The 26,650-nt window shown below is 40.4% G+C and overlaps 1 protein-coding gene across 1 annotated transcript in view; it reads left to right on the plus strand.

Moving 5' to 3' along the window:
* The window catches only part of KTN1 (kinectin 1), a gene marked incomplete in the record, with an annotated part of 2,305,074 nt that overhangs the window by 729,162 nt on the left and 1,549,262 nt on the right, over nucleotides 1-26,650 (plus strand). The window contains 1 exon segment of the mRNA XM_044074427.1: nucleotides 2,058-2,148. Within this exon segment, the coding sequence (XP_043930362.1) occupies nucleotides 2,058-2,148 (91 nt within the window).

Consider the following 26,650-nt stretch of genomic DNA (forward strand, 5'->3'; position numbering starts at 1 on the left):
CTCCAAAGCTGTTATGGATGTCATTTTGGAAGCCAGGAGGCCCAGCACCAGGGAATCTTATGCAGAAAAATGGAAGAGATTCAGTGCTTGGAACCAGGCACAAGGACTTGAACCACTTGTTCCAAATATTCCTCAGATTTTACAATACCTAACTGAGATGCTGGACAAAGGCCTATCCTTCTCATCAATTAAGATCCATGCCTCTGCCATTTCAGCTCATTACAATACAGAACCTCCTATTTTGTTTCATCCACTGCTAAGACAGTACCTCAGAGGGGCACAAAACATAAGACCCCCAAGGAGAGCAGCAATACCTACATGGGACCTCAACTTTGTCTTGGAAAAGCTCACACTGCCTCCTTTTGAGCCAGCTAATACAGCTGATATAAAATTCTTATGGAAAACTTCTCTGCTCTTAGCAATAACGTCAGCAAGAAGAGTCTCAGAGTTACAGGCATTAATGGCAGTGGAACCTTTTATCATTTTTCATCCGGACAGGGTTTCTCTAAGGACATACCCAACATTTATGCCAAAGGTAGTATCCAGTGTGGCTCTTAACCAAACCATTCATTTGCCAACATTTTATCCAAATTCCCAGAATAAAGTGGAGAGACTTCTGCACTCTTTGGACATACACAGGCAGCTATGCTTCTACTTGGACAAAAAAGCTTTCAGAAAAACTGAGCAACTGTTTGTAGCATATGCTGCAGAATCACAAGGAAAGGCCATCTCAAAGCAGACTATTTCAAAATGGATAGGACACTGTATTCGTTTCTGCTATGCACAGCATGGCAAGTCAGTGCCTAAGAATATTAGGCCACATTCTACCAGAGCAGCAGCCACTTCAGCAGCCTTCCTCTGAGGAGTACCAACCAAGGAAATTTTGGAGGCTGCAACTTGAGTTTAGTGCACACTTTTACCAAGCATCATCACTTACCCCTTTACTCTAAATCCAGAGCAGGCTTTGCCACTGCAGTTCTGCAGGGCCTCATAGCCACTCCTAATCCTATTTAGACCCAGCCGCCCTACTTCAGCTTTGGGATTCAACTCAAGTGTAATGACTGCAACAGTGAAACACAATGAACATAGTATAGTTGTGTACCTACCATAAATGTAGATGTTCGAGTGTATTCACTATTGCAGTCCAGGTTACCCACCCTCCATCCCCCTTTCTTTGCTGGGACTTAACTATACTTCTCTATCCTATACAACCTATGTGGTGTATTTGCTTGTAGATGAAGGTATTGTTTTTATTTTACTGTATGTTATAAGCAATATGTATTGCCTACCAATATGTATTGCCTACCTTCTTGGGGGCACCTGACATCTGGGGCAAGAAAAACTGAAGAAAATGGCGTCTGCTGCATCTTGTATACCCCTGGCGCACTGACGTCAGGGAGGAGGCGACAGCAATCGACGCCGGACCAGGACTTTGGAATTCAGGCCGACTGCGGGTACATCTACATTTATGGTAGGTACACAACTGTGCTTTTTGCTGGGGCATAGGATCTTAATTTCATAGTTAATAGTAAAGCATTACTAAGCTGACTGCCAAAAAAGGTTAGTAGAAAATGGAAATCAAAGTATAAAACTACTATGATTGGAGTACTAAATAGTGGAAAGGAGATAAATGAGTTGGAGTTGGGAGGTTTTAGAAATCTGGATGAGCAGATTACACACAAATGGAATTTGCCAGGCAAAATACATGCAGAATGTTTAGGAGGAAGTGCAGTTTAAGGGAAGGCAGGATTTGAGAAATGTGTGTATTGCTGGAGTTGCATGGCTGTTAAACAAAAACGTACATGTATGCTAATGAATGTAAACTGTTTTTTTTTTGTTCTTTTAATGTATGTGACTCTGTCATCTAAAACTGAATTTAATAAAAAAAGAGGGGACTATGAACTGTCAACTACAATTTGACTTATTTTCTTTGGAAAGTACAGAGAGAGAAGAATCCTTTATGATTTATAACACAGTAAATAGCATTAAGATTCTGGTTTTAAATTTAATAAGATAATCTCAGTACATGGGCTGAATTTATTCTGAATTTTTAACAGCATCCAGGAAAAAGATGCAGCAGTTCAACAGCTGGAAGAACTACTAAATTCTGAGCGTTCCTCCATGAGAAACCTTGATCACACTCTGAAGGTATGATATGTTTGTAGTAAGTACAAGGTTCCGTTTAAGTTTTAGTTATGGGAACAGAGTGAGTTTTTCATAACAAGTAGAACAGTCTAAGTTGTTTTTTGATATTATGGGATAAATATTGATTTAAAAGCTCTTTTGAGCTTTGAATCGTCCGTGTTCTTCTCATGGAACTTATTCTACACCTATAAGTTGGAATGTTTCAATTTAAGATTTTTTAGCAGTGTTGGGCATATGCTGCTCTATGAAAAATAGGATAACTATCTTTAAAAGGGAGTGTTGGAGCCTCCCTATCTCAGTTCTTTCCTGTCACCCATAGGCTTGAACTTGGCTTTGTATTTCCTAAGCATCCTGGTATTTATTTAGCTTTTTGATTTTTCTAACAATTTTATATAAAAAAAAAAAGAAAATTGTGCACAGATTTAAGTGTAAAATTATTATTTCTCTTTTTGATAAGAAAACATTGACATATTCCTGGAATACTGAAGTTTGTTTTTGTAGCCTTCAGATTGGCGATTTTCTTGTCCGGATTCCCAGCCAGTCAATGCCAACAAAAGAGATTCATTCTATAACTTCCTTGTTAAATCTGACATACATTGATTATTGCTATAATCATGCTAATTATTAAAAGAGCAGTAACAAAATTTGACAAATTCAAGTGTGTTCATTAACAGCTGTCCTCAAGGACAATTTTTGATGAGTTCAGTGCAATATCTGCAAAAGTCTGTTGGTGTGACTGAGCCTGTCTGAATACAAAACCATGAAGAAATCCATATTTTAATCATTAGTTTTTTGGGTTTTTTTTGTTTTTTTTGGGGTTTTTTTTTTTTTGTTTTTTTTTAACTTTTGATGAGATGCTGAGGTATAAGATGTGTAGGTATCTGCACGAGTGTTCTTACTTTGACCCCCCGCCCAAAAAAAAATGCAGTCCACTGTCTTCCCATCATTCCTCTTACTATAAATTCAGGTGTATGTATTAATCATTGGCGTCAAGATTAAACATTGCAATAACCAAATTAAAAAAATAAAGAAGTATACATACATATATATATATATATATATATATATATATATATATATATATATATATATATATATATTACACATACACACACACACACACACACACACACATACATGTAAATAAGCAAGGCTAATTAAACAAATAGAACAGTGTGCCTGTAATAGTCCAAATATATAATAGAGAATAAAAGTTCAGTTTTGTGAGGAAGATGCATTTTTATTCAAGACTACAGCCTCTTTTAAGAGATATCTGGAAACAGAACCAAGAAACGGGGAGTGGTTAAATGTGAATTCTTTCCTTTTTAGTCAACCATTCAGCTTCTTTTTACATTTAGCCACTAAAGACTGCTTTCTCTCAGTCATCCTTTTTTAGAAAAGGATCTAATTGGGTATTCTGCTGCATGTGACAATTTTATAGATGCTCCTTTAGGTATGTTTCCTAAATCCGCTGTATCTTCGTGAGAAGTTTGCAATACCTGTTTGATTTTTGCCTCAGCTTCATCTTCATATGTATAAAATGTGAGACATCCTCCTGGCTAATTTACCTTCATTTATGCAGGATGTGGAAGCTGGAATTTGAGTTTCCTTGCCTGCATAATTTACTGCTGAAAGGGTAGCTCTTCTATTCTAGTTTTTAATAGTCATTCACAACTCTGGAGTTTTTGTCATTAGTTTTTCTGGGGACCCCATGTTAGAATTTAACTTTTTTTCTTGGATTGTAAGATTGGAAATAAGTGAAGGTTCCAGCGACCGTTGTCCTTTGATGTTATTCGTATCAAAAAAATGTTCTATGGAGATGACGGTAAACTGCATATTGTTTTTTTTCTTTTTTCTGTGTCCCCATGTCTGTTTTTTTCTTCCAAAAAGTTCAGTCTTCACTTTTCTGGATGACTGCTTATGTGAAATTACCTTAACCCCCCCCCCAGTTCTAATGACCAATCAGAATGGACAGTTAAAGCCATCTCCATATCTTTCTATCTGAATGAACAAATGTAATCCAGCAAGTTAGAATTTATTTTTAGACATTTTAAGCATCGTGTTTTAAATTGCAACAAGAGTTCACATGGATTCATTAAAAAGTAGTCATCGTAACCAATTGTCTTGCTTTTTACATGGGATCATAGGAGGTTACTAGGCTACTACTGGCCCTGAGGCACTTATAAGCCTAGCCAAGAGTTTAGCCCATGTTTAGACAAATCAGCACCCGACGCCCCTGTCCAGCAAGGACATGGGTGGAATCCCAGAGGTATATGTTCTGTTTCCCATCCAGTTATCTAGGTTGCGCTTAAAAAGGAACTAAGAGGTACTCTGCTTGATGTGGAGAGTGAGTCTATTCCATACATGGGGGAGTCTCTGGGACACATCTGTCCCACCAAGTCTTGTTGATGTCGCAGACCAGGTTGAGGCCGCACGTGCAGGTTACTTGAGTGGAACTTGACTTGCGGATATGCAGCAGTCCCATCAAGGTGGGGTCCATGAACACCTTGTATGCCAGACAGAGGTCACCTTTGAGGAGTCTGTATGAAACAGAGTAGAGGGATAGGGCTTTTAGCCCATCTTCCTGGTGAAGAATCTCTGTGGTCCCTCCAGCTGCTGCATGTGCTTAGCGAGGTACATGCTGAAAAGGGGCGTTGCACTCTATAATGGGCTTTATAAGGGAAGAATACAGGGATGTTATGACCTCCTTGTCCCTGGATATGAGGTACCCTTACTTATGAGGTGGGCAATGTAGAAGGCTTTTCCGTACAACAGACGCAACATGGTGGTCAAAAGTCAGGTTGCTATCAAACTTGGGTGCCCAAATCCCTCATGACTGATTGAGTGCTTAGGACATTGTTATTAATGTGATAATTTGTAGGGACGTCACTGTCCTCAAAGGGGATGATGCATTTTTTAGTTTTCAGCTTGAGGCCATGTTTCTGGCACCAGTCATTTGTCTGAGTGAGACCCTCTTGGAGGATGTCCACATCACTAGGGGAATTGATGACCGCACCCAGCTTGCAGTCGTCTGCAAACTTGGTCAGCCGTAGCCCACTAGTTTTGGCCTGCACCTCAGAAAAGTGTATCCCAAGTAACAGAGGCCCCAAGACTGAATCCTGGGGTACACCGCTTGTTACAGGTCTGATGCTTGAGGTGGCTTCCCCTATTTTGATTATGTGGGTTCTATTGGTGAGCCAGTTTGCTACCCATTTGGTAACATGGATTGATGCCTAGTTGAGAGAGTTTATCTATTATGCCTGAGTGGGGAATAGTGTGAAAGGCTTTGGCCAGGTCTAGGTAGACAATGTGCACAGTCTTCCCCTCATCCATGGCTTTAGTGGCTGTCTCAAAGCAGTCAACCAAATTTAGTAGACATGACCCCCCCCCCCCCTGATGAAGCCAAACTGTGTGGGATCAAGTGTTTGGAGGTTGCCAATGTCCTTGTTGATGACGTCCATGATAATCTATTCCATGGCCTTGCAGATCAGGCTAGTTAGGCTGATGGGCCTATAATTTCCCAGATCGGTGGACAACTCCACCTTTGTGTAAAGGGTTGACAGTGGCTGTCCTTCACTCAGCTGGGATGAAGCCAGTACTCAGACTTTGGTTAAATAGGGTGCCTAGTGGTGCTGCATGTTCCTGCCTGAGTTTACATAGAATGCAGCCTGGGATGTTATCTGGTCCCATGGAGGCTGTATTTTTTGCCTTTTGAGAGAGCAGTGGTGACCTGTTCAGTAGATATAAGGGGAAGGGGGCAGGTACTGGGGATGTCCCGATTTACTGATGGGTGGGGGACAGATGAGCAAAGTTTTTGCTAAGTCTGTCAGCCAGCAAGTTTGCTCTATCTACGGCATTTGTATATGTGGTGTCCTTGTCCACCAGTTCTGAACAGGTCTGGGTGCTTCCTTTGAGGTTGCGGAAATATGTGAAGAAGGCCTTATGGTAGTCTCTAGTAGGTGTGGCCAATTTGGACTCAGTTTGCTTTGTAGGATTTCACTAGTGCTCTTATTTGCTTGTTCAGGCTAAGGAGACATTGCTTCCAATTGGGCCACCTGCTCCTTTTTGGTCTTGGACACCAATTTTTTTTCCTTTTGCTATAGAGTTTACGTATTGCAGATGTCCACCAGACAGGTTTACTCTTCCTTGAAGAGGATTATTTAGCCCTATCAGGTATTCCTGATTCCATGCATCTATATAAATGCTCGTATATTGCTTTGGTGTAGTTCTGGATATTGGTGCCAGTTCCTACAGAGGGGAAAGGGGGCTGTTAAGCTGTCTATACCATCCCTCAGGAGGCTGTAATCAGCTGTGGCTGATTCCATTATGTAAATATTACATGATGTCCTTCTATTCTCATGTTGTAGTATTCATTACAGTAGGGAGGTTGCTGCCTGCAGTGCCGCCATCTGGCCAGTATACCAAAGTCCTTGCTCCTGGAGAGTACATGTGACGTCTCTTGTCAGGGCCATAAACCAACATAGGGTATAAAAGTGATGTCTGCATGTACCTTTTCCAGAATTTTTCTGCCGCAGTGAATGTTGGACTCCGGTTTGCCAGTTCTGAAAGCAGATTGCGCTTTTTTCAGATGACTGGTTACAGTTCCATTCCAGACCAGATGACCGCTTCATCTACCGATACAGATAAGTGCCCTGTTGGATTTTTTCTTTACCTTTGATTACTGTTGACATACATGTCAACTAGAAAGTTGTGTGCTTGTGGGAGACAAATTCCTCACAAGGATATGCACGAGAAGTGCGTATTTTCCTTAGGCGAGGTCCACGACTATACGTCCTGCCCATTTGCAAATCTTTTGTCCCAAAAACTCTTCGCAGCCACTTGGCCACATTAAATTTGTATTTAGAAAATCGGAAATTACGACATCTTGCACTTGGGATAGAAGGGAGAGTAGGCCCGTCCGCCGAGCTGCCAAGGAAGAAGGTCAAGAAAATTAAGCCGCAATCCCACACTGCGCCTCCGGCGTCCGAGCAGATTCTTGAGGATGATGAAAGCCTGAGATCTTGTCAGACCTCTGTTTCCAAACTAGGCCAGGGAACCTTAATGGAACCTGGGATGGCGGAAACTTCAGGTATGTCTGCTGAGGCAAATCGGGCATCAAAGCCTGATGACGGAGGGGAACCACGACTCACTCAGAGTGCCTTGCTTCTACACTTCCACCCAAACAGACGTCGGCTCCAATTTTTTTCTCCACCGGCTACCCCTTTGAAAAGAAAACAAAAAGTTAAACATCCTGAACCTCAACTGGTTCATGACTGGGAAGTATTTTCACCAAGCCTCTTTAAGGCATTTCAGGCTTTACAGACACAACGATTACTTCCTGGCACCTCTCCTCGTCCACCCTTAGAGGTATCAGAGGAAGACTACTCCTCTTCAGAGGAATCCATTAATTTTGAATTTCAAATAGATTCTCCCAAAGACTTCATTACCGCAGAGGAGGAGGATTCCATTACTCCTGAGTCAATTTTTGAGAGACAGTCTCCCTCACGAGGGAGCATTTTAAGTGGCAGGCATCAGAAGTATCTGACACCAAGTAAAGGTACTTTGATCTTTTAGAAATGGAGCAGCCTTCTCCTTCTGCTGTGCTCCCATTACTGCCCGCTTTCCAGAATGCATTTTTGGCTGCCTCTCAGTTCCCAGGCTCACAACCTTCAGCCTCAAAACGCCCTGACCGCTTCCATAAGGTTCCACAGGAAACCCAGTTACTCTTCAAAAATCCTCCAGCAGACCCAGCAGTTATTGCAGTCATTGCTGACAAAACTTCCAAGACAATTACCTTGTGCTGCTCTATACCCCACGGGTAACGACAGCAAATTCATGGACAGGTTAGGGAAGAAAGTGTCTACGTCCTCTACTCTGGCTGTAAGGGCTCTCAACTATCAAAGACATATGGCTAGGTATGTCCTGGCTACAATCACCAAAGCCTCTACTCTCCTCTTTGAAGCTCCTGACACCCCCATTAAAGCACAAATCAGCACCCTGCTTTCCACAGCATCCCAAGTGACTAGGCACTCAATTAAGTGCAGTTATGATGTTGTGGAAACCTCATCTAAATCTTCTGCTTCAGGATCAGTTTTGAGGTGATATCCCTGGATGAGGCTACAACCTGTCCCGATGGATGTTCAAACAAAATTGCTTGACTCACCCGTGGACAATAAGGTTCTGTTTGGCCAAGCTTCTGCAGAGCTTCTCAAATCGCTTCAAGAAAAGGGAAAAAGAACTAGAAAACCTTAAGCATTTACTGGTATCCCCTGTACGCAAATACCACAGGAACTACCCACAAAAACCTTTTGTGAGAAGACTGTGCTTGCTCACAGCTTCTCAGTCTAAGGGACATAGACAACTGAGGAAAAGCTCTATTCCCAGGTTTCCCACCACTCTTCCACCACACCCTTTCGGAATCAGTCTGACCAATCCAGACAACCTCCACTGTGACTTACCACCTTTAGACCCAAACAACCCCCTATCACTTCGTCTCACCCTCTCCCTACACTCCGGGCAGATAATCACATCAGAACAATGGGTCCTTTCTTATTATTCAGAGGGGATATTTCATGACTTGGTGGATATTACCACCCCTTCCAGGGTATTCCCCAACAACCACAAAACCAAACCCACCTTTTCCCACCCATCATTCAACAACTCCTAGCTCAGGGTACCCTAGAGCAGGTACCCTGCCCACAAATAAACATAGGCTTCTACTCCAGAATGTTTCTGGTACCAAGGAAAGACGGCCCATGGAGGCAATCATAGACTTATCTTTCCTAAACCTCTTCCTCAAGGTACCCAGCTTCAGAATGATTACCTTTCCCCTGCTCTTACCACTCATTCCAACACAGGCTTTCATGGTAGCCCTGGATTTGAAGGATGCCTACTTGCACATTCCAATACATCCAGCTTACAGGAAATTCCTCCGCTTTGCAATAGGTTCTTGCCATTTTCAATACTCTACCTTGCCCTTTGGACTGTCCACTGCTCCTTGAGTTTTCAGTGTCTAGCCCCCTTCATTGCTCACTGCAGGACTCCGGGTATACATTTATACCCATATCTAGATGACCTGCTCATCCTTCAAGACCACCAGGTTCTTCTACTCCACCTACAACAGGTAACGTCCACCCTAACTCAATTAGGATTTACCATAAACCATGAAGTCTCACCTGACCCCCTCTCAAGACTTGGTTTTCTTAGGACGCAGGATCAAAACAAACAGAATGAAAGCCTTCATCCCAGACCAAAGAATCCTAGACTTTTGTCCATACTTCAAAAAATCTCCTCACCCACTCCTCCTTGACAGCTCGGGAATTCTGAAAATGTTAGGCCACGTGGCATCCCTTATACCCATGTTACCTCTAGCAATACTCCACATGCAAAAAATCCATTGGATCCAAAAAAACTTCTGAAGCCAACACTCCCAGACTCACCCTACTTCTGTGCTTGAAGAGGGAACTCCAGTGGTGGGTTTCAGCACTTCACTTCAACCAAGGAACCTCCCCCACAGGTTCCAGTCCCCCTACAACAGGTCTCCAGAGATGCACCAGACTTGGGGTGGGGCACAGTAATTCTAATAAACCAGAATCAATTCTCTGTGCAAGGCAGATGGTCCAACCCAAGACAAAAGGACCATATCAACATCAAGGAAATGAGGGCATTACTGCTGGCCCTTCTAACATTCAAATCAGCTGTTCAGACAGGAACCCTAAAAATAATCACAGACAAATATGACTGTCCTGTGGAACATAAGCAAGGGGGAACAGAGTCTTACCCCCTCTGCAGCCTGGCCATCTACATATGGAACCTGGCATCAACACTCCAGATCTACTTGGTGGCAGTATATATTCCCTCAACAGAGAATGTCATGGCAGACAAACTCAACAGAACTTCAGCCCCCTCTCATGAATGGATGTTTCAGAGAGAGGTATTCCTGGACCTTATTTACAGGTGGGGTATTCCACAAGCAGATCTCTGCCTTCCCTCAGAACAGACAGATGCCCAGCTTCTGCACAAGGGACCCACATCCACAAGCTTGGAAAGTGGACGCATTCTCCTCCTCTTGGGAGGGAATGTACCTTTATGCCTTCCCTCCCCTCACTCTGATTCAGAAAGCCCTTCTGAAAATCCAGAGGGACAAACCCAAAATCCTGTTGGTGACCCTGTTTTGGCCAAGACAGCATTGGTTTCCCCTTCTCCACTTACTAGCAAGGGCAATTAATATAGGTTACCCCACCATATAAACCTGCTCACACAGGACAGGGGATCCTTACTGCACCCCCAGGTGAACAATCTGAAACTGACCTTATGGGTGATAGGGTTCCAATTCCCTACAGACACCTATATTCAGAGGACATACTCAGTGTTCTGCAGGAGGCCAGAAAGCCTAGTACCAAGAGAAATTATGTATCCAAATGGGGCCGATTCTCCAAGTTGTGTCAACGGTAAAACCACGACCCTTTAACTACTTCTATACCTATGGTTCTTTCCTATTTGTGTGAGCTACTTCACTCAGGACTAACTTACTCCTCAGTCAAAGTCCACTTGTCTGCCATCTCTGCTCATCTGCCATTATCACCTCCTCTGGCTTCCTGATTGGAAGTCAAGCTTTTCCTGAAAAGGGTACTTCATTTCAGACCCCCAAGACAACCTATACCCCCTCCTTGGGACCTGAATCTCGTACTAGAAAAACTCACATTGCCACCATCTCATTCAGTATCCCTGAAACTTTGCACCCTGATAACAGTTGTTCTAGTGGCCCTTACCTCCGCCAGGAGCGTATCAGAGATGCAAGCCCTTATGGCTACCTCTCCTTATCTTATTCAGAGTTGCTGTCAGGACCAACCCCTCCTTCATGCCCAAGGTGGTTAATAAACTCTCATAATACAAAAACCACAAGGTATCACCACGCCTTACAAGAAATCCAAAATGTAATAGTGCAAGCACTTAGTTTTTATCATTTGTATGCTGTTTTCATTCTGTGTTGCACTATTAAATTTTGGATTTCTTCTAAGCCGTGGTGATCAAGGTTCTTTATCTTTTGGCTGTTATGTGCTCGTTCATGAACTCTCATTAAACCAGACCATTAACCTACCGGTTTTCTACCCTCATCCAAAATTCCTCAGAGAGAACTCGCCATTCCTTGGATGTCCACAGGCAGCTGAGGTGCCACTTAGACAAAACCAAACCTATTAGAAGGTCCGACCAATTATTCATCTCCTTCCATCTGAGAGCTCTAGGGAGGGTATCCAAACAGACCATTTCTTCTTGGATTTCAAAATCCATTACCATGTGCTATTCCTATCATGGAAAATCCTTGCATGGTCATGTCAAGCCTCACTCTACCAGGGCAGCTGCCTCCTCAGCTGCCTTTTTCGAAGGGATCGACTACACTTCCATTTTAGAAGCAGCCACTTGGACCTCTATTCACGCTTTCACCAAGCATTACAAACTAGACATAGCCTCGAGAGTTAGAGCAGTGTTTGCTAGGTCAATTCTCCAAGGCCTCATTGACCACAAAACCCAATTCTCCATCCAGGCTCATACCTAAAGCTCTGGTACTCTCCCTACTGGAATGAATACTGCAACATGAGAATAGAAGGACATAGAATAGTTGTATAAGAACTTAGCATAACCTTAGATGTCCTTCTCTTCCATATTGCAGTATTCAGTCCCTCCCACTTGCCCCCTCTGCCTTACCTAACTAACATAGCAGGGCCTACCTGTGGGGACATATTCATTCTCTTCCCCAGTCTCAACAAAGCCTACCTACTACCATAGGTCTAGTCTACATTTAAGTATACAGGTCTCCCTAGTAGGACCCTCTCTTAATCCACAGGAGGACTACTGTATGCAGCAGTTCATTCTGAAGAGGGTACGTACAGGCATCACTTTTATACCCTACGTCGGTTTATGGCCCTTACAAGGGATGTCACACACACTCTCCAGGAGAAATACTTTGGTATACTGGTCGGCTGGCGCCACTGCATGCAGCAACCTCCCTACTGTAATAAATACTGCAACATGGAAGAGGACATCTAAGGTTATGGTAAGTTCTTGCACAACTATTCTTTATTCCTGCTTGTGAGGTCTGCTTTGCTCTGAGTATCACTCATCTCTGACTGCATTAATTTTGATTTGAAGCTCTTTATTTAAGGTTTGATCACTTCTATTTTGTATCTTCTTCTAGTATTACATTTGTTTTGTTTAAGTATTCTGTTCTGTTGGAGTTGTTCTCCTCCTGAGCATTATTCTGCTTTTTGTTCCACAAATTCCTTTTATTTATATGAAATGTTCTCCTCTCCTTTTCTGAAGATCCCACCTTCAGTTCTTTTACCTACTTTATTGTGTTGAATACTTCCATTCCAGTTTGCTTAGATTTTACAGGTTCATGGTTATTTGCTTCCTTCCCCAAGCCAATAAGTTATCCTGTTCTGTAAGGTTAACAAACTTTAGTGTGTATGTGTGTACATACATACATACATGCATGCATTTATGTGGGTGTGTTTGCATATATGTGTTCATATAAAAATATACCCACACACACACACACACACACACACACACATGAATACGCTCTAAGATAGCTTCACACTTTCAAGTTCTGCATATGTGTAGTAAAGCTTACCCCATTTTTGGATTGACAATGTCTGAGTCAGAGTTTCAAGTTCTGGGGTTCAGTGTGGAATTCTCTTTACGGTCATTGTGCACTTTGTGTTCCTTCCCGTGACTGTAATGATTTTTCTCTAGGTGCTTCAGCTACCGTCTCCAGAAATTCTTATACTTGCCTACACTAAACTGCGTGTTTATATGTATATATTAATGTCTTTACATGTAGATATCAGGGCTGGAAATGGTTCATAGTCCAAGCACACCAACACCTTTGTTAACATTTGATAAATATATAAATATCCTGTTTACAAATCCTCTTTGCTGTCACAGTAGGGTGTCCAGTACAGATTTCCCAACTTTAAGAATTGCAGATAGATTGCAGAGTGAATAAACCAGCAGTTTCCAGAATGCAAATACACTGAGAAATATTCTTCCATGAAAGTCAAAGGGGGTGGGGGTGCATTCCAAATTTTGTCCACCAGTTTCCTGTCTGTATTCCAACACCACATGTGTATATAGGTGCCTCACTTTTTATGTACAATTAATTTCTATGTGCACCTCAAACTAATGGACTAACATTTTCACATCAGTATTCTATAGGGTCACTCAAAAAAACACTCATTTTACTGCATCGTTCTGTCCTTGAAGGTGATGCCATATGCTGACCCCCCCCCCTTATCCCTCCAAAAAAATCTCACTTCTGACTTCTGGTATGTTGTTCTAAAAAGATGGGCCCAAGCTACAAACACCTGCCAGAGTTATTATTCATTGTATTCCTGTATTTCATGTACTGAGAAAAAAATGCCACCTGGCAGTCATACTGGTATATTTAAATTACCTCATAAGTACCATAAAAAAGCAAAATCCATGGCCACCCAGTGCTTAATTTTGTATTGTGAATTAGTCAATGCTTTTAACATTAACACTTGCATGCTAGAGAAGTTAGTATGGATGTTATTACATGAACAGGTTAGTGGTGTATAGAAGTGTGGGTACTTTGTCCTGTAGTAGAAATCCCAAAGTAATTTTTGTTGCAGCCTACATTCACAGGTTTTGCAGTATGTTGTAATGTCAGAAGTGCTTTTATAATGTCACCTAGGATTAGAATATGCAAGACATATGACTGAACATTGAGCTACACCATTAATAATTCCTTAATATGTTCATCATATTAATCATTGCTGCAGTAACCTTAGCAATATGGGTTATATGCTTCCAAGGATGCAACATCCAGCCAGCTTCAGGGCACCTTCCATGAGCTATCCAAAAGCTAAGTTTGGGAGCGTAGTCCTTCAGAGCTTTACTTTCGCAGAAGAGTATGCTTCTCTAAAGCTTTCAAGGCTCGGTCGTCGACTTGGAGTTGTTCCTTTGCTGGGCAGATAAGTTCCCTTTGGAGAAAAAGCTTCATTTTTCTAATTATTGTTGAGTTTAATCACTTTTCTCTTTAGGAAATGTATTTTAATGCTAAAAGTTTTATACTTTAATTGACTGACAAGGCTATGTTGTACTTTCATAGAGGAAAGTCTTTTTTTCTGCTGTGTTTAATATAACGAAAAAAAACATTGTTTTTGGTGGATAAATTTTTTTTATTTTTTGGATGGCTGGCAAAGTGTTTTGTGGTAAGAGAAAGAGGGGATACTTTTTCTGAAGAGATTAAAGAATCTGAATTTGAACAGAAAGATGAAGGGATGGATATAACGTTTTCTCCTCAGGTTTCTTTTTCAGACCCAGAGGAGAGCTCAGTTTTTGATTCTTCCTGTAGGGTTTCGCTTTCTATGAAACTGTTAGAAATTTGCCACTGTTTTCATTGGAGACCACTGACATTTCTCTGTTGTAAGAAATTTGGGTTGTTACAGAAGAAATTTCTGGAACTACACCCATTCCTCCTGCACTGTCTGCTTTACAGGATATCTGTTACTACATGCCATTTTCCTGATAGTTAGCTAACTGTCTCTAAAAAGCCATCTAGGATGTATAAAGTTCCTCATAAGCTTTTATACATTACTCCCAAACATGACCCTGCAGCTATAGCTTTTAGGTGATCCCACGTCTGCTAAACAATTAATTCCATTTCTTCTCTTTCTGATAAGAATGGGGGGGGGGGGGTTGAGTGTATACTTCTACAACTTTGATTTTCAGTAATTTGAACAGTAATTTGAATAGTCAGGCTCGTATGTAAAGTTAGTTCTGACTAATTGTGAAAGTAGGAGGAATGTTTTATCTTCAGTTTTTTTCTTGAGGAAAAATCCCTATCAATTAGTTTCTTCTACAGTCACTGCTCATGATGTTACTTCAGGGCTATGGCCAGTGGTACTGTTTTGAGGAGGATTTACATGGTTGAATTTTCAAACCCTCCCAGATGATAAAATGAGTTTTTAAATTCCAGTTTGGACAGAGATTGTCTTTGGCCCCTTTGCTGCAGGTTGCTGCAGGGGTGATCAAAAAGTGTGAAAGTGGTAGGCTGATCCAGGGAATCTTACGGCTTTTCAGCCCTTTTCCAAATTTTCTAAGAAGTTATCTAACTTCTCATACAGTTTTGTTTAAAAAAGCAGAATAAAAAAAAGAAGTCCAACAAGTCTGAATGACTGCTTGAGAGACCTTATGACCCCCTCCCACCCTAATCTGAGTCGATGGCAACAGATGTGTTCTGAAGATTATTCGTCAAGGTTAGAGATGATAGTGACAGGAAATTCCTTCTTTCTGGGGGTCATTTTTTGTCCTGCAGATCAGACTGTCTTGTTTTCAATGGTTCTTCATTACATGCTCTACCAAGGAATGATAAAACCAGTTCCTCCTTCCCAGGTGGGAAGGATTTTACTCAAGGATGCTGTTGATGCCAAAGAAAGAAAATGCTTAGAGAACAGTTCTGGATCTTTCTTTTTCTAAAGCTGTTTGTGATGGTGTGCAAATTTAAAGTGGTGCAACTTCACAACCTATTACCCTCTTCCTCTTTCAAGTTTCATGGTAACAGTAGCTTTAAAAGATGCTCATCACATCACTGTTCATCCAGATTTCAGATGTTTCTTACGGTTTTGTGTGTTTGGATCACATTATCAGTTCTCTCTCACCCTTTGGACTATGTTTCACCAAGCGCATTCACAAAGTATCTAGCTGTTACTCATATCTCAGTGCAGGCTACAGGGTATCCACATTTTTCCATGTTTAGATGAATTCCTTATTATTTTGTAGAATATTTCTCAGTTTCTGGAGTCTCTGTTGAGTAAGAAATCTTTTACACAAACTGGCATTCCAAGGGAACATTCAGAAGTCTTTTATGACTTTTTCATACAGGATTGTGTTCCTGGGATGTCAACTAGACACCTCTGTTCAAAGAACTTTTCTTCAACAGGAAAAAAAAATGTAAGTATACCTAGATCTAGTTCTAAGGTTTTCCACTCAATCTTCTGTCACTGTGGGGGAATACTTCAGGATTTTGGATCTCATGCCTTCTATGATTCTCACGATACCCCTGGCAAGACTCCACATGAGAAAAATACAGTGGTGCCTGAAATCTGTGTGGTCCCAGCACAACACCATTTGTCTTTTCAAATCAGCAAGGAGAGATGCAAGTACATAAATATCAGAAATGCTTGCCTTGATCAAGGCACTCAACTCTCTGAATCAACTTTGGCTCCTGGGTTACAAACAATTCCACAGTCATGTGGTACATCAACAAGCAGGAAAATCATATCATACCCCCTTTGCAGACTAGCCACATTAGCTTGGGATATAGCATTGCAGCACAGTCTCTCTCTACATGCATCCTTCATTCCCTCATAGTAAAACTGTGAGGCAGACATGCTGAGCAAGATCAGGGCAGACCTTCACAAATGGAAATTAGATCAGGGGGTCTTCAAGATTTGGTCCATCTATCTTTGCCTCCTCTCTGAACATTTAACTGGCAAGATTCTGTTCCAGGACTCCATGCAAGAATGACCTCTAAGACAGATGCTTTTTTTCCTGTAATCAGGAATGTTTCTATATGCTTTTCCAACCTTTCCACTAATATTCAGGCTCTTCTGAAGATTCAGAAGGAATCCTCCAAGATCATTGTGGTGACTCCCTTCTGGCTTTGGCATCTGGTGGTTCTCCCTTCTTTTGGAACTAGCCAGGGGCAGTTACCACAAATGTCACCACATACTGGATCTACTCTCACAAGAACAGGGTGTTTGGACTCCAACATCAACTTCACTTGACTGCCTGGATTATAGAGGCTTAAAACCCTTTATGCACCTATTTACTGAGGACATGGATCAGGTACTAATGGAGGCAAGAAAGCCTGCTACTAGAAAATCATATATTGGCAAATGGAAAATGTTTTCTGGTTGGTGCCAGTGACATAACCAGCACCCATTCAGTGCTAGCTGTTCTCTGTTTTTACAATATCAGTTACTATCCTGTGGCTTTTTTTATTACTACTCTTTCAAGTTTCATTTATCAGCCATTTCAGCATGTCAGCCCATGAATCCTCCTCTTTCAGTGTAGTCTTAAGTCAAAATGTTTTTTAAATGGATTTTACACAAGAGGCCACCAAATAATTTGGTAGCCCTTCCTTGGGATCTTAATTGTGTTAGAGAAGCTGACACTTGCTCCATGGGAATCTGCTAACTTGACTGACTTGAGGTTCTTGACATGAAGCACAGTTTTACTGATTGATCTGACTTTGGCTTAGTTTGAGAACTAATCCTTTTATTCCTAGAGTGGTATCAGAGTTGAATTTAAGTCAAACTGCCTATCTCCTCATGTTCTTTCCTGAACCTAAAATGAGGGAGAAATTATAAGCCATACCTTGGATGTCCACATTCACCTCTGGTTCTATCATGACATTAAATCTTTCATATCTTTAGATCATTTGTTTGTTTCTTGTGATGGTAGGAAGGGACAACATGTGCCAAAATAGACTATTTCCAAATTGTTATCCAAGGTTATTACTTTTTGTTACACTTACCATAGCAAAACTATTCCAGACCGGGTCAAGGCCTGCTCTTCCAGGACCTTGACTTCATCTGTAGCTTTTTGGACTAGAAGCTGTTACTTGGTCCTTTGTACATAATTTTACAGAACACTGTAAGCTGGATTCCTTCTCTAGGTCCAGGTCAGGCTTTGCTAGAAACATTTTCCTGCGGCTCCTGGACTCTTCTCCTTCCACCTCCCAAATATAGTAAGCTAGGGTAATCTACCCAAATAGCTGATCTACTGCAGCAGTCATCGGTATGATGAGCATAGTGCAGTTGTATAAGTAAACTTAATAACAATAGATGTTTGAATGATCAGTGCTGCAGTAGCTGCTCTCATTGTTTTTGGTGTGGTTTTTATGCCAGGATATGAATATTTATTTTTTGCTCCTAGCATTTTCCTTTCCGGCCTCAGCCTGCTTCCCCCTCTCTGTTGACAGAAAAAAACTCTTGAAGGGCTTGTCACCCAACCTTGTCTTTTAGTCAGCTTAGCTCTAGGTGCCTGACGGTTTCAGCTTGTGGAAGGTGCCTTAAAGCTTTGGAAGCTGCCTTGTTATGTCCTTGGGAAGATATAACCCATATAGCTAAGTCTACCACAGCAGTGATCATTCAAATATCTGCTGTTATGGTAAGCTTGCATACACAATTGTATGTAGTTTGGAATGGTCCACATTTATCTTCATGTCCTGTTGTCCACTAACACTTACACATCTTGAGACCACAGATTGCCATATGAAATGCCCAGCAAATGAGCTCACATATTGGCAAGGTATTCCAGTCATTGAATGCACTGGAAGAAATTGGCAAAGTCATTTAATTAAAAAAAAAAATCTGGTTTAGGAGTAAACTGCTTGCTATAGATGTAACAAATGGCTTGCTGTAATTAAAATCCTACATGTCTAGTTCTTCAGCTTTGAGAGCAGATAAAGTATGTACTACCTCCAGATCTCAGTAAATTCTAGCAGCACTCCTATAGCAAGCAATAACAGCCAGCCTCCTGAACAGAATAAGGCTATCGGGTAAAAAAGGGAAGCAAAGTTGCAGTAATAATTAACCCAGTCATATAAATTTCACAGAATAAGAGGGATTTATTCATTTCCAACAAAGTTCTGTTGCTAGACATATGGACAAGCTGGAATACATTCAGAATACGAAAAAAAAAAACCAGGAAATAAGAATGCTAGGGCAGTGTTTTGTTGTAATGGAATTATTACTTTTAACAAACTGCAAGTGAGCTGAATCATTGCAAAAAAAAAAACTCATTGGGGATGAAACGAGTTACAAAGAAATGTATTACAACAGCTTCATTTGTTAGGGTATAGGATAGTTGAATTTCACTCGTACCATGATGGCTTCAGGATCTGAAATACAATAACGTCCAGTAATCCCTCATAAAATACATGTAGCCTGCAACTAAAGAGAGAAGTGTAGATGTCCAAGCATAGGTAAGTGTTGCAGCAGCCTAAGCTATTACAATTCTTGCCCCTGTCTCACTCAGCAACAGGAAAGATGCACTGGACAAAACTAATAAGTGCTGCAATGGCACACACTGCAGTATGGGGATTGCGGTGGGGAATCAGCAGACCTCTGGGGAATACATTGCCATAATGGCATAAGCATTGCTATGTGGGCAGGAGTGGGGGATATACTAGACACCAGGGAACACCCCTTAGTGCCCTAAGGCACGTACAGCATGACAGCTAGGGGAGTAAACTACCAGACACCAGGGCTTAAGTGTCTTAAGTGCCATTACAACACCAGTGGTGGTATGGTGGTGGAGGAAACCACTAGACCACCAGTGTTGAGACTCTACTGTTAGAACAGCATCAACATTCTTGCAGGGATCAGAAGATGGGGTGATGCACTAGACCATGAGGGCCCAAGTCATACATGATATAATAGCACTTAAATATTATGGGGTGAGGGGACAGTGGGAGGCTAGGGACAGGTACAGGGACTGCAATGTGTGTGTATGTGTACTTGCTTGTCTACAAAATTGAGCGACTAGGGGGGATTCCACTGCCTACACGAGCAGCATGCTACTGTCATAATGTACAGGTCAGCCATGATCTGCACATTGCATTAGTCCTTGCGATTCAGGAAACCTACAAATTAGACAGTAATGCTCGCCTGTTCTACTACTTCCCTTCTGTTTTATTTTTCGTTGTCTTTTAATTTCTGCCATTTGCAGACAAGATGTCGTCTGCACTCTGTCATCCCATGTGCCTTCAGTTTTCCATTCCTTTTCCCCTATCATTTGCTGAAATTCATATTCAGACTGTTTCTAATACCACATCATCTGCATGCAGCAGCTTTGTTGATCAGCCCCCTCCTCCCTGTTTGCTAATGTAGTCCATCACCAATATGAACAGCTGTGGGCTCAGAGCTGGACCCTGATGCACACCCACTTCCCCTGAGAACAGTTTATAAGTGTGAATGCTGTTTGTGCTTGTCATTGGGTCCTTGTACACAGCCTGTACTAATTCTTCCCATTTTTCGTGTTCCGTACCATGACAGGACTGCCCAAATCAGCTTTCTTGGGACCTTGTCATATGTTTTCTCCAAGTTAAACAATGTCCAGTTATACTCTTCTTCTAGCATCTTGGTTGTGCTGCACCCTGATCAGAATCCAAACTGCTTATCTCCCGTCTTGCATTGTACTAGTCTAAGTAATTTATCAGTTGATCTACTTTCCCAGTACTTTTATGCATGGTAACAGGAGTTTTACACCTGTGTACTGCCTAGAGTTGACTGCCTCTTTTGTTCTTGTACACTGGCACTAGAATGCTTATTCTCTGGTTATCTGAAATATACTTTTTTCTTTCCATACTGCTATGAGTATCCTCTGGGGCCATTTCTCTCAAGTCATCCAACATTTTGAGCATATCTGCTGATGGCCTCGTCCGAGCTTGCTGACTTCCTAAACTTCAATTTTCTTAGTGTTGCTTTTTTGTTTAGGGCGTGCTAAAGCCACAAAACAAATTGGTAACTAGAGGTGCAACTATACAAATAACACCCCCCAAAAAAACACCTGTGACAATGGCACACAGAAAAAGAAACACCACTCCTCCAAACTGATTTATTTAGTGCTTTCATCTTTAAAAAGAAATTATCAGAGTAAATGACTTTTGATTAAACCCATATACATATAAACACAACCAGGAAGAGAACATTATATCACTACCTGGGGCTCACGACACACTTAAAGAATTTAAATAAACAGTACAATATTTTCACATGATGACCCACAGAAACTGTCATTGCCTATCCAGATAGAACACAGTATAAATAAAATACTAGGAAAAACAAAGCCATGAGTTTAAAACCTTGTTTTAACGTCAAAACATTATAAACATAAGTGTTCCAAAAAATACGTAAATGTTTTACTGAATATTTTAACTTGATATGAACATAGCACACTTGAATCACTCCACCTAATGTGGATGGGCTTATGACCTTGTTACTCATTTTAAGGACCAGAACCAAGGATATCTGGTCATTTAAACCTGTTGTATTACAAGCATTTAATTGTAACTGCCACATTAGTTCACAATATTCAAGTAAGGTCTCCCACAAGCATCCTCTTGGGTTAATGTCAGCCTGTTCTAGGGCCCAAAATAAAAATTTATTTTGGGGACATGTAGCGGCATGCCTATAAAGGGCATTAGTTAATGTGTTCTTTTTATTAACCTCATACATGTGTCATATACTTTGTTCTTCAGGGCACATTCTATCTTCCCTACATAATAGGAAAAAATATCTGGCAGAAAGCTAAGTATATTACTCACTTAGTGGTACAGTTAAAATATCTACTTGCTCTGAAGGTTTCACCAATATTAGAAAGGAGCAATGTGCCACTGTTCATTTATACATATTGATGGCACATGGCACACTTTAACGTCCCCTTCAAACATGGCTATCAGTATATATTTTCCTCTTTGTCCCTTTTTTCCAGAATATCCTTAACATTGTAACCTCTGCTGTAGGTGTATAAAGGGGGGTCAGGAGAACACTGGCAAACTGGCATTTTGGAAAATAGTTCCCAGTATTGGGTACTATTTTCTGCACTTTGACTGTATCATTGTTGTATTTCATGATAGAAGACCTATTGTAATTCATTCCACCTGACCCTTTTGTTACTTCCTCTGATATAGACAAACTTGCTTGGCTCATTACTTTTGAGTGTGTAGTTCCCCAAAAGGGGGACAACCATTTAACACCTCAGTTCTGACGTTTTAACTATATATTCAGGGTACCCTCATTCTAAGAAAAGTCTGTGTATTCCAATTCTTTTACTAGATCTTCATAAACAAATGTCATGCGTGCTGCTCTAACCGTCTGTCGCTTAATGTTTTCCTTCTGGTGCATGGGACAGTCACTATTGAAATATAAATAGGAATTACAGAAGTTTTATTTTCTGTAAAGTCTAAGTCTAAAGCAACCATTATCAAGATCTTTAAGAAGGGTTGCATCCAAAGTTTCCTCCCCAAATGAGAAAAATACCATCTAGGAAGCATAAATACAAAGCAGTAAATGGGGAGTATTTGGAACTGAACACCTACTCTTGTTCCTAGTTTAATACTGTATTAGCAAAAATGAGGGCACAAGCAGCCCCCATCATGACACCACTCATTTGTTTATAATATTCCCCCTTGAAATACAGGAAATTGTTGGTTAAAACTAATTCCAAGCATTTCATAACCAATTTTAGATCTTGGGTGTTAAGAAATTCACACCGTACCAATATGTTTTAACACCATTGTAAACCAAGAGTATGGGGGATAACAGTAAAAAATATCTTTAACATCTGTAGTACAAGTGGTGGGGATGAAAGTATTCTTTGGTCACTTTTGCTAAAATATCCCATGAATCAGTCAATATCTGCTTATTTGACTTTAAAACAAGTTTTCTATCCAAAAAAAAAAAAACGCAAGGGAATAGGTTTTAGAACCCGAAACAGCCACAGTAGTTCTTGGGGTGGGGGGGGGATCCATGACACTTATGTATTTTGGATATCACAAAAATAGCTGAAATAACTGGTTTTGAAACTTTAAAAACATATAAACTCGTATCGATCAAACCGTGCGCAAGATTGTCCTGTAATATCATATCAATTTTCCTATATGCCATCTGAATTTCATTGCAAGAAACCTAAGAATAATTGGCATCACTATTTAATAGTTCTAACATTTTAGCTGCATACATCCAGTAGTCCATAATTACCACACAACCCCCACTTATCTGGTTTCATAATACAAACATGCTTATTCATGCACAGTTCATTCAAAACAGTCTTTTCTTGAGTAAGGTTAGAAGCCTTCCAGGTTTTCTTTTTAACATATTGTCTGGTTTCTTGCGTGACTAAAGATTCAAAATTAGCTAATGTATAGTGTACTGGAATGTTAAGTGCTTTTCTTACTAAACATAGGTCCCTCATGACAAATCACTTTGTCTGAAAATAACTTGTAGGTTAACCTTCCTTAAAAATATCTTTAAATCAATCAAAAACTCTCATCTGGGTAAGACAGGATGATTGTACAAAAGTAAATCCTTTTCTAAAGATGGGAAATGATTAGAATTAAGTTCCAGGCCACTGTAGTTGGTGGACTGATCTTCCTTTTTCATTATTGGCTGTGTCTGGGGTAGTGCAGCTTCTGTGGGATTTTCTTCATCCAAAAACTGCCGGAAGTACTCTTTCCATCTGCCTTTTATGTCCTGTGGGCTGGTGAGCATGTTATTGCTGGCATTCTGTATGAATTGTGCATGACTGTCTATCTTTCTGTCTTTCCCTTGCAATCTTAGTTTCTTTGTGCCATCTGTTGGGCCACTTCCCAGAAGCTGGTAGAGTGTCTGACGCTGCTTTGCGTTTTTGTTGTGACTGTTCTTTTAGCCAACCAGTATTCCTTCCTAGCCTGGTCTGTCTTTTCTATCTCAGACTTTTTTCTGCAGCTCTTTCTGAAGTATGTCAGCCTCCTTAATCTGTCTCTTCTGAGTGATACAAGTGGGTAGTGCAGAAATATGTTTCTCATCAATTATGATGATGAAGAACTGGAGAAAATCACATTTGTAAAGGAAGATTTCTAAAACTTAAGTAGAGTTGGATTGAAGGTACTTGAGCAAGGTAATTTCATGTTTATGCCCTAAAGCTCAAGATCAGCTGGTATCAAGTTTAATGACAAAGGTGTTTTGTTGAAGTTTCAAGAGGTGCAGAGTTTAGGTGCTTTGGAAACCACTGGAAGTCTTGAGTGTTTAGGCAAAACTGTCAGACTGAATTAAGCCTTGGTTTTGTCTAAGGCATGTCTTGAGAAGGGAGTTTTTGGAGGGTTGGTTCTCCTGAAATTGGACCCACAGTAGGTGAGTGGACTGTTATTCATTTCAGAAGAGTTAAGGGTAGCAGTAAAGGTTTTTTTTCCAAAGCTGAAACTTCGGGAATGGATGGTATTCCTTTGGAAGAACAACAGTTAGTTGGAGAGTAGCTCATTAACATGCTGAGAGTGAGGTGTTTTGTTTTGTCGGTTTTTTGAGATGAAAAAGTTTCCTACTTTGTGGCATAGGACATTTGTGTGATTTTTTTTTAAGAGGAAAAACCTCAAACACTACCAGAATCACATTACCCTGTCTTGGTTCAAAATCAGAATTATAACATTTTTGAGGATTCTGGTAAGAAGATTGTGGACCAATATGGTTGTATCTCGGGTCATGAGATTGATACATTTGTCATGACGGCTGTAAATCCCGTCTGTTGAAGGTTTAGTCTAGATGTGGCTGACTGTTTGAGGCTTTCATTAGATTTCTTTCAATTTATTTGAAATGTTTTTGAAAATTAATTGGCTGTGATGAAGGTTAACTCTGAAACATAAGCAGAGTTCTCCCTCCATAAAGAGATGAACATCCTCTCTTCTGCCAGTCAGAGTAGGGCCTTTGATTTTGAAAGGATTTTAGAGGGAGAAGTAGAGATCAGCTTGTAGTTTGTTTTTCTAGGTTATATATTGTATTTCGTAGGGCCATAAAGACTTGAGTTTTGTTTGACTTTTTGGGAGAGCTTGGGCACTTAACTGGTTATAAAAATCAACCAAAACTGTAGATGCTGTGTGTTGGCAGTTGGACAGACAATGATACACTCCAAATTAAGGAAAAACTGCAGTTTATTAAGCACTTTCGTTCACAAACGTAGGAACTTCATGATAATAACACAGTTAAAACTAAGTATTTAAATTAACCACAACTATTAATTAAAACCAACCAATAAAATCTGCTTGCATAATTCAAAGTTAAAAAAAAAAAATTTAATTCTCTGTCCAACTGCCAAAGCAAGGGATCTACAGTTTGTGCTATTATCCCGAAGTCTTGTTCGTGTTTATTGGTTATAAAATCAACATAACTAAAATGTGCCAGCCATTAGGCTTGTTAACCATCAGAAGGGTTAAATAATTTTCCCTTTTTTTTTTTTTGTAAGATAATTTTCAGTTTTGATATTTGGAGTCTCTCTAGGTACCATTCTTCAGGCTATAATATCAGTCACTTATGTGCAAGTCTTGGCCAGGTGACGGGAGTTGAAGTTGGAAGGTTTCAACTCTAGATTTTGGACAGTATTTCGGTGCTACATGTTTTTATTTTGCAGCAGGTGTTACGTTTTTCAGGTCTGCCATTCAGATATTTATTTTTTCAGTTAAACGAGGTAGGATTAGCCATATGTTTCTGTAGAGAAACAACTGGTCCACATTGTTTTGGGACAAATTTATTAGCTTGAGAAGGGAAGTTTAGGTGACCCAAATTTTAGATTGCATTGGAGAGCTCTACATTTGTGATTAATTAGACCTCTAGGATGCATTTCAGCAGGCAAAAATGAAATTGTACATTATTTTAGGAAAGAGGGGAAATTCGAGCACCAACATTTTTAGTGGAGATTGGAAAATTAGTCTTTTTTAAACACCTTCATTAAGTTATCACTTAAGACATAGGCACATATATATTAATAGAAAAGAAAATGAAACATGCTAACCTTTTCTATTTATAAACATTATACACTGGATGTTTTCTTTAACTGTTTCAGTCCAACATTACATAAGTAACTCAATTTCTGCCTTCCCTAAAATTTCACTCCTTCACTTGACCATTATTATGTATGCATTTCCACAAATTCCATTTATGCCTATGTAATTTGTGCCTTCCCTTTTCTAAAGAATCACTGTTTTTATTTTTTACAGTATTCAATACTTCAAGGTACAGTTGGTTTAGATTTTTATTTCCATTTGTATTGTTTTCATGGTAGTCAGTATAACTGAACTTTAAAGTCTTACTCTATGTATGCAATTCAGATTCTTTGTACTGTCTGTAAAGAATCATCTCATTTAATGTTGGCCATTTGGTCTCCTGTTATTTCTGACAGAGTACTCAAAGGAATTTTTTAAATCTGCCAACTGATTACACTCCCCAAAAACATGTTCTGAGTTTACTGCTTTTCAGTTAAGCTGTCAGCATTTGCTATCTAATGAAGGAAAAGCTTCTTTGAAGAATGCTTGGCGTTTAAAAATACCTATGCAGACATTTCCAAGGAAATTTCTCAAGCCTTCTGTACTTTGCTGCATATACGTGATTCATACATATATTCTCCCATTATTCCCTTGTAAATGTTTTCCACTCTTCTCAATCTTTTATAAACTCTTCTGATTGATAGTTGTCATGCAGCATTTTATATGCTCTGCCAATTACCCCCTTGTAACAGCAGATCTGAAGTAGTTTACTTCATTTGGTCTTCAACCTGTGGGTTACGGATCCATATCGGATCCGAACCAGCAACTTTTACTAGCATCAGCTCCGAGCTCCAAACTCCTCCCCATACCCATAACACATCTCCACTGCTTTCCATCCCCAGATCACGTTTGCCGCAAATTGCTACAGCATTGTGTCTTCTGAACTCCTTATCTAGTCAG

The sequence above is a fragment of the Protopterus annectens genome, chromosome 6.part0 (genome assembly GCF_019279795.1).
Source record: "Protopterus annectens isolate FY-2018-M chromosome 6.part0, PAN1.0, whole genome shotgun sequence".
Classification (NCBI taxonomy): Eukaryota; Metazoa; Chordata; order Ceratodontiformes; family Protopteridae; genus Protopterus; species Protopterus annectens.